The 9617-nt window shown below is 35.2% G+C and overlaps 1 protein-coding gene across 1 annotated transcript in view; it reads left to right on the top strand.

Annotated features, from left to right (window-relative positions):
* Spag16 (sperm associated antigen 16) overlaps positions 1-9617 on the top strand; it is a 1217230-nt gene that overhangs the window by 128554 nt on the left and 1079059 nt on the right. The window contains exon 6 of the mRNA XM_004626710.2: positions 5155-5262. Within this exon, the coding sequence (XP_004626767.1) occupies positions 5155-5262 (108 nt within the window). The remainder of the gene's footprint in view (positions 1-5154; positions 5263-9617) is intronic.

The raw sequence follows: 9617 nt of genomic DNA, 5'->3' as shown, positions 1-9617 counted from the left end.
CTACATCTTCTAATCTGTTTTATTCATCCTCAGATCTGTCTTTTTACCAGGAGCATACTGATTTTATCATAGTAGCTTTACAGTATAATTTTAGTCAGGGATTGTGATACTTTCTGCTTTTCATTTGTTGTGTAGGATTGCTTTTGATATTCTGGCTCCTTTCTACTTTCAAATGAATTTGAGGAAATTTTTCTCTAGCTCTGAGAGGTATACTGTTGTTATTTTAATCAGGATTGCATTGAATCTGTATAACAGTTTTGAAAGTGTGGCTATTTTCACAATATTATTTCTTCCTATACAGGAGCGTGGAATATCTTTTCATTTTTTCAAATCCTCTTATATCTCTTTTTTAAGAATACTGTAATTTTTACTGTATAAATCTTTAACTTCCTTTGTGAGATTGATTCCTAAGTATGTCATTTTCATGGATGTTATTGTGAAATGTGAGGTTTCCCTAATTTCTCTTTCAGTGTTTTCATTCTTTGTGTATAAAAATTCTACTGATTTTTGAGTGTTGACATTGTATTCTGCTATGTTACTGAATTTGGTGATTAAATGTACAAGATTCTTGCTAGAGTTTTTGGGGTTGTCTATTTAGAGTATGATGTGATTTGCAAATAATTTCATTACTTTTTTTTACAATACTTATTCCTTTTATTTCTCTTGTTTAATTGTGCTGGTTAATGTTTCCACAATTATATTGAATAGTACTGGAGACAGCATCCTTGTCTTGTTCCTGATTTTATTTTATTGTATTTTTAGGGAGGGGTCTACAGGGTGTTCAGGGTCTCACTACTCGATTGGACTCGTGATCTCCCTGTTTATAGCTTCCCCAAGAGCTGGGATTACAGATGTGCACCACCATACCCAGTCTTAATTGCCATCTCAGTGTGCTCTGTGGTCGGACCAGCAGGTCAGGCCTGGGGATTGATCCCCCTGCTTGCAGGTGCTTTAATCCACTGAGATATTTGGCCAGCACTTGTTCCTGATTTTAAAGTGAAGGCCTTAAATTTTTCCCATTTATTATGATGTTGGCTGTTGGTTTCTCATACATGACTTTTATCGGGTTGAGATATAGATCATCTATTCTGACATCCAGTGCTCATTAATGAGACTTTCTAAGTCATTCTTCACTTTGATAAAGGCTTCTGTGTGCTTTGTCTTGAGGGTTAGCATTGTTCAGCATATTTTAGCATTCATCCCTCTTTAGTATTTTCATCAAACTCCATTCTATCTGTAGTTGATCTGCTGGGAATTTCTTATGTCCACCCCAGGAGTCAGAAACCACTGCTTGTTGTGAAAAAGTTTGAGATCAAGTGGTTCCTTTTCCATCAGTGGTTGAAGTTTTTCTTTTGTCTTTTTTAACATGAAAAGTGCCTTTGCCTTTGCTTTGTTTTTTGACCTTTTCTTAGGTTCTATGAAGTAAGTCTTTCTTTGGGTCCATTTCTATCACTACCACTGGAACTGTCTCCAATAGTGTATCACTGTTATGAATCTTTTGCTGGTCTCTTGGCCAGCCCCCATCTTTCTCCTGAATACCTGGGATAGCCTTGTAACTGCATTTAAAATCCCTAGTTATTTCAATCCACTGTACTAATCCTCACTTGATGTTATTGAGTGCTTAAAATTTTAGCTGATTTCTGATGTTCTTCCTCCTCTACTTGGCTATTGTTTGTATTCTTATCTTTAATCAAAATGTCATGGTGTTCTTTTGATTTCATGTTATTTGACTTGTTGTTAAGCTCTTTCACAGTTTCAAGGAAAACTCAATTTTTAATCTATGTGGCTTTTTGTGTTGTTAGAGACAATGTTGTCTGCAGATTTCTACATCATAATTAGAAGCAGAAATCTTTAAATTTTAATCCTAATAATTAAATTAGGTTTTTAATTATCAATGATGATGAAAGGTAAAAATTAGCAGTTTGGCTTGGCAAAATTATGCAAATAACAGAAGAATTTGGAATGATCTAATCTCAAAAGAGTTGTCAGATATATGAGACTTTTCGTAGTGAATCTCAATAAAATTAATGGTATTAGACTTGACCAAAAACTGCATACTTGAAGGAAAATTGCCACTGATTTTATTTTTACAGTAAATATTCCTTGGCCAGAAGCAGTATAATATCAAATAAAAAATAATAAAATCTTTGGGTCTTTATCTAATCTCATTTTCAATATTATTTTGGAAATGAATGTCTAGTATTAAGTAGAGAGATAGCAACTCATTGTGTACTTAATTAGATTCATTGGCTTTAAAAAATATAAACAAAAGAGTGTCAGTATCAAATAATAGTGTCTTAGTTTTCTCCTGTTGCTCAGACAAAGTGCCCCATACCCACATGTTAAGGGAGAAGAGGTTTATTTAGCTCATGGTTTGTGAGGTTTCAGTGCATAATCAACTGGAACCAAGGCTGGGTGGCATGTCAGAGGAGCAACCAGTTGTGGTGGTGAAAGACAGTGGAAGCAACAAGAGCAAAGGGGAAAGCAAGCTTTCTCCCTATCCCTTATATTGTGTGCAGGATACCTGTCCTAGGGTGGTTATTGCCTCCTACAGTGTAGCTCTTGAAATTCCCAGGGCAAGGACCATAACAGATGAAGAAATGAAGATAAGTGAGAATACAGAAAGCTGAGGTCAGGGGAAGCCCTCTCTCCTGATAGGAGAAAAAAAGCTGCTCAACAACTGCAGTGCATTTATTTATACAGTCAGCAAGAGGTTAATAACATGTGAAACTCCACTCCTAATGAGAGAAAGGACCTGCCCAACAATTCATTTATCTTTCTCACCTTGGCTACTCCCCATTCTCAGCCTGGCCCTGCTTTAGCCCCACATGTATGAGTGATCTCCAGCTCAGCTGCCCAGTGCAGGGCACAGTACTCACACCTCCAGTACCAGCATTAGACAAAGAAATATCCCAAAGTTTAGACTCAGCTGCCTGTGAAAAGCCCAACCCCTTATGACTGTTTAAGGCTTTCAGGGTTATCCAGACATAGACCATAACCAATAGTATTGATTAATCCACTCTAATTGACTTTAAAGATATTCTTGGGCCAATAGTTGAGACACAGTTAACTGGGATTTAAATCAATAATAACATGAGTAAGTGGCTTTTGATTTAATTGGTCATTGTTTTGCCATTAATATTATTTCAAAAGACTTGTTAAATTACTAACAGCTGAAAAATAGTGAAATAAGAATGGTAGGCTTTTGAAGAAGTTATCTTTGTCTATTTCCCTCTCATTCCCTCTCTCCTTCTTTATTTCTTTTTCTTTTTTGAGCCAAGGATGTTGTACCTAGGGACTTTACCCTGAGTTACTCCCCCACCCTGACATACACAAGGGTACACAGCTTTTTTTATATTGAGACAGGATCCCATTAAGTCACTGAATTTCCCAGGCTGAGCTCAAATTTGCAATTTTCTTGCTTGAGCCTCCCAGGGCGCTGGGATTGCAGGATTGCAACACCATGCTTAGTTTAATTATTTTCTTTCAGAAAATTGTATGCACAGATGAGAAGCTAAATGCATAACATGGAAATCTTGATACTGTTTACATCAGGATCACTGCAGGCCATGGATATACAGCAGGCTATGTAACATTATTACGAATAGTTCCCTACAGAAATTAGCATTTTCATTTTTTTTTTTTGTGTGGGAGTAAAATGGAAAATAAAAAGTTATGTTAATTCTTAAGTTTTTGAGAAATGTAAAGAAAATTAGGAAGTGTAAGAAGTTTACTATAGGCCCTAGCTTACCTGTGATATCTGTCACTTTTCAAATTCATGATTTGTTAGAAAAAAACCTGGAAAATCTTTATCGTTGCTATATTCCACAGATTTTTTTTTTTTAAAAAATACTTGAATCAGCGATTTCTTGTGCCTAGATTGCTGACATGAAAATCAATTTGATTAGAAGCAGAGAGTAGGCCAAGAGGATTGTGTCATTGGGAATTATTATTTATGTAGGTTAAAAGCTAAAAATTTGTCAGTAAAATAAACAACAGTGTAGATCATCCAAAAAAAGGGAAAGGACAAAGGAAGAAACTTGGAAGGGTGGATCTAAGTTTTTCCTGCCGCATAACCTATAAGCTGAGGTATAAGAAGAAGTTACAGTGATCAACTTGTGTCCACCTGGGGTCCACAAGCTGAGCCTTCTTCCCTGAACTACTTCGGCTGCATTGCAATTACTGTTCCTCATGGATTTCTTTGACCTAGCTCACAGCAGAAACCTATTCCTGTGCATTTATTTTCTGCAAATCTGAATTCTGATATGACACAAAGAAGCAAATTTCTTCTATTTTGATCCTAATATGAGATGTCAGTGTTCTGATTCAGTTCATTTTTCAGAATGTGAGAGGCTTAATGTGATAGCACTTGTCAGTTATCCAAGACTCTGGAGAATTATTTTTCATTATAAATTATTTTTTACAGCATTATATTAAAACATTATGTGGGTTGAATAAAACATTTCCCTTAATTTTTCACTTAGGACTTGGACTTAGTGAAAAAGAGTGCTTTTGCTAGCTGTTTACCAAGACTTTGCAGAAGACAGGTCTATTTGAACTTCTTCTATATTCTAACACTAATACTGAAGACCTTTCTTAATAAGGTATCAATTAGTTTTAGTAATCTAATCAATTAGTGGTATATTTTCCTCATACAAATTAACAGAAAGAAATTTTGGTTTTCTAGAATGTATGCACTTTCTTTTTCCCATTATCAGAATTATATGTATTCATTTTCAATATTCTAACCAAAAAAGTTCAAAGTTAAGTTCTGTAAAATCTTTACATTTATTTGTAGCTATTTTGAACTATAGATTTCAAATTTGTGAGCAAAACAGATTCTCTTCAAGAGTAAAAGGGTTTTGTCTTGGTTTATTGTGGCAGCATATTTTTAATTTTAGTTTAGTTAAATAAAAAATGTGAATGGATCATATTTTTGAAATTACCGACTTTGTCATTTTATGCACACCCACTGACACATTATGACTTTATACAAATTAGTTTGGATCTTATTTTTCCTGAGATTTACAGTGGATGTTTACCTTTCAAGGCTTTAATTGCTCAATATTAAATCTGAACTTAAGACTAAATATTTTTTTCAGAAAGTGGCTATTATTAGCCACTTTAAAGTTATTGTTATTGTTAATTTTTCAGCAAGGCCAGAGAAGATCTGCTGAAAACTCAAAAAGAACGTGATTTTCATCGAATGCATCATAAGCGAGTCATCCAAGAAAAAACCAAATTAATTAAGGACCTGAAAGAGTAAGCTGCTTGTATTTGTTAGTATACTTATTCAGGAGTTATTTAATTAGAGTTAAGTAATTTACAACAGATATTTTTAGAGAAAGTTATGTATTTAACATTTATTGACTATTTAGTATATGGCCAATGCTGTGCTATATATTTGAAACACAAGGATGTACAGGTTTGTACCTTAGGAGGACTCCTACACTACTGGGGTGTGTGATAGGGAGGAGCTAAACACAAATAGAACAGAGTATGTAGCTTTTTTGCTGTTACCAAGAAGGCAGTCAACTCTATCAGACACGAGTATGAGCAGGCTCAAGGACCTATTTTCAGAAAAATTGAATTCTGAAGTATAAGTAAGAGAAAACAATGAGAGAGTGAGGTCACCAGGATGCTTCTGGATGAAGGACCTTCCTAGACCGAGTTGGCAAATCAGAAGCAAGCATGGCCTGCTTGCCAAAGTGTAAGCGCACACAGCCGAGTTCAGCTATGTCTTTCAAAGGGAAGCATATCCTAGAAGAACTTAAAATTATAATAAACTTTAAGAAATTATTTTGAGGACATTATTGAGATGTACTTATACTCTTTCTTCACCCTCCTTCCCCACAAGAAATAAGAAATGGGTTGTAAACAGTCCTGTACTAAAATGCACATTTGCTTGCTTTAGGGCAGTGCTGTGTAGTAGAAATTGCTATGATGACATAAATTTTATCTGTGCCATCCAATACAGCAGACGCCAGATATTATATTTCAAAATATATCAGATTTATGAAATATCCAAATATATTCAGGAGTATTTTATAACTTATTTCTTATAAAATCCACTTTTTCTTATTTTATTATCTTAGGAGCCCTTGTTAAAAAATAAAATCACCTGCTGATACAACTGTACTTGGTATATATTCAGATAGACATTATTCATTCATTTAATTACCAGTTTAATTTTATCACTTTATTTGAGTCTCTGGATGAATCACTAGTAGGTATTTTTTAAGGAACTAAAAAAACATCAGGGATGTTATCAGAATCACACAATAAAGGTAGTTATCAAGATAGTCATAGTTACCCTTTTTCTAGTAACTATACATAATAAATTAGTTATACAGTAGAGTTCCCCACAAGAAGCCTGGTTGACTTAGGATTTGAGTTCTCTGTCATATTTTACCTAGATACTGTAATTGTATCTCCATAATTCCTTTTATGGTAACCCTTTAAAAATTGACCTTATTTATTTATTTTTTTCTGTGAAATTCTCAGCTACTTTGGTCATTACTTTTTTAAAGCATTTCTGCTCACATAAGTATTTTATTATGAATGCGCTTATTTTCAGAGTTGTCAATACCAAATGTAGAAGTTATAAACAGATCATGAACTGCTTAGAGAACATATAAACCAGAAGGATTTTTTTTGGCTCTGAATGCCTTCAGGGCAGGTTTGGCTGGATTGAGTTGTGGGGATGGAACCACAGCAACCTGAGCCTGACTGCTTTGTTGAAGCAGCCACTTAAAGAACTGAGCTAAGGGGAAGGCCCCTGAGAACATATAAAACAGACATACAGTCACAAACTGATTAAACAGTTTATCTAATGTTGTTTCCTTACAGTATTCCAGAAGTATTCTGTGATGCTAATTCTTTGGACAGAGGCTAGTTGACTGAAATCTTGTGAATAAGTTAGATGCCAGTAAATAATAGACAATTGTGTTACCGATATTTTCCTTCAAAATTCAGTTGTCCAATTATGTACCTGGATATGTTTATTAGTGTGTAACATTTAAGGTTCTATATGGTATATAACAATATACAAACTTGCTGAACATATTATGATGAATATAGGGTAGAATTATGCATACTACCAAAATTTTTCTTATTTATCGCTAGATCTTATTTTTCTGAGCATAGTTAATATACATTAATTATATATGCATTGTAACTACTTTAAGTTTAATTGCTGTCATTGACTAAATCATTAATGATATTTCTTAAACAATGGCTTTTGTGAATGTTTTTTGAAAATATCTATGGTACAAAATGAAGACTTTTATATTTTAATGGAAAAATAAAACTATTTTGGAAATGATTAGAAGATTCTGTTTAGTTCATGCCAGAAAAGCTGGTGTGGGTGTAGTCCTTCACCTGGTTCTAGACAGCTCTGCAACTGAAAGGAGTAACAACTGGACACAGCATAAAAGGTCTTGCTTGAATGTAGAGCATATTCAGTGAGGCAGCTCTTTTCAAGATGTGATGAAATGGGCAAACCAGGGATTGTGGTGCTTAAGAGAAGAGAAACATACAAGGCGAACAACAAGAAAGCCCCAAATTTCTTCCTGAAGGCATTTTTCTGACTATAGTGTGGCAAGATGTAACCCTGAGAACAGTGGTCTTGCTGAACTGAGGAGCAGAGGTCTAATTTGAAGACTATAGGATAGTCTATGCAAAAAGAAGAATGTGAATGAAAAAGAACTGCAGAATTATCTGTACTTTTATCTTTTCCTAAGTAGCTAACTTGTGGAAGCATAGAATGAGAGAACAGTCCCTTGGAGCAGAGCAGATCAGATTCTAGGGATTGTACAATGCTGAGAGATGTAGGAGAAGACATTGGAGTTCTGACTTCATGTAATAGGAACCTCACTGAATATGCTCTACATTCAAGCAGGACCTTTAATAAAGCACACAATAACAGGAAGACTAATCCCATCCAAGGAGAAGAGCTACTTTAGATCCACCCCAAATCTTCAATGTTAATTTTGAAAGGATAAAGCTGATGTGTAAGTATATTAATATGTGGTAATAATATCTTTAAAAAAGGTAATACAATTTTGATGAGTATATATGTTCAGTATAAATAGATAAGTAAATATCTATACACATATATCTATATCTGTATATTTGCCTTAAATGTTTGGAAGCTAATGGCCACCTCTCGGAGCCCCTCTTGTAGTTGTAGAAGCAAAAGGTAACTTGTATTAATCTCATGATGTTTCCATAATTTAGTATTAAAATATCTATGCAGGGTTTTTTTGCTTATATATACATTTTTGGCAGACTCTGTAGTAACAGAATCAGAGATGACAGAATTAATAGAGTTACGAGACAGGGACTTTAAAAGTTAATATGAAATGCTTACAGTTTGCAGAAAATGATGAATATAATGAGCAAACAGATGGGAAATTTCAAAAACAAAATGAAACTATAAATGAAGAACCAAATGGAGATTCTAGAGCTGGGGAGCATAAAATGATCTATGAAAAATTCATTAATTGGTATTGGCACATTGGACATTGCCAACAAAAAATCAGTGAACATGAAGCCAGGAAAATAGGAAGTGCTTCACCTGAAGCACAGTGAAAAAAAGGTGGAACAGACTTAGTGAGAACCCCAGGGAAAAGAGGCCTGAAACAAAGAACAACTATAGACAGTATCAGGCTGGGGGAACAGCTCAGCAGCATTAAGTGCCTGCCTGGCAAGTGCAAGGTCCTGAGTTTGATTTCCTTAGCCAAAGGAAAAAAAAATTGAAAAAGCTAGACAATCTCAAGTGGTCCAACACATGTGTGTTTGGAATCCCAGAAGAGGCTAGGATTGTCCTACCCCTTTCTGCTTGGTTGCATCAACTGCTAACTATTTCAGTTCGAATTATTCACCCAGGAGCACTGGAGTTCACACTGGATGAGTGCTTGAGCTAAATGAGCTCATTATGATCTGGCCTTTGGCCAGAACCCTACTTGTTTCCTACTCACTGTGGACTCCCATTCTCATGCCTGGATCATCATGTTCCCTTGATTTGCCAGGTATCATTGGTAAATCCTTAAAATATCTTTCCACATTGTATAGTTATTCATGTAAGTGGCCATAGCTAATTTTGCAGGAGAACTGAGGCTATTTTAACAGCTTAGAACTGCCGTGATGTTGTAGAGTCCTTCTAGCTCTGTCCACTACATGGGTCACCTCAGGCATTTATTTCCACTTTGTTGAGTACTACCTGTGCCTCATTCCTGTTCCTTTTTTTTTATATAATAAAGTATTATATCAGGGCAATTTCAGTTCAGTGCAGTTGGGGTACTCTGGAGGACAGTGTAGGATACAACTCAGAGTTATCCCAATAGCCATTAAGGATAGCAAATTAATTTTAAAAAGAAAGAAAAAATACATATATGAAATATTTTTTTTCTTTTTAAAATGTATTTGGTATAGCTACATAGCTGGTCTTACAGGAATACACTGCCACACCTGAACTCTGTGACAGCTCAGCACACCTGAGGGTGGGGCTGGCACAGCATGTGGTGCTGGGGATCAAATGTCAGTCCTTGTGACTGCCTAAGCAGGCTCTTAATCTGCTGAGCTCTCTTGCTGAAAAGGGAGCATGTAAAATATAT

This window comes from Octodon degus, unplaced genomic scaffold (assembly GCF_000260255.1).
Source record: "Octodon degus isolate 3935 unplaced genomic scaffold, OctDeg1.0 scaffold00016, whole genome shotgun sequence".
In the NCBI taxonomy this organism is placed as follows: domain Eukaryota; kingdom Metazoa; phylum Chordata; class Mammalia; order Rodentia; family Octodontidae; genus Octodon; species Octodon degus.
The sequence above is the reverse complement of the archived record's forward strand: the minus strand, read 5'-3'. Positions and strand labels throughout refer to the sequence as shown.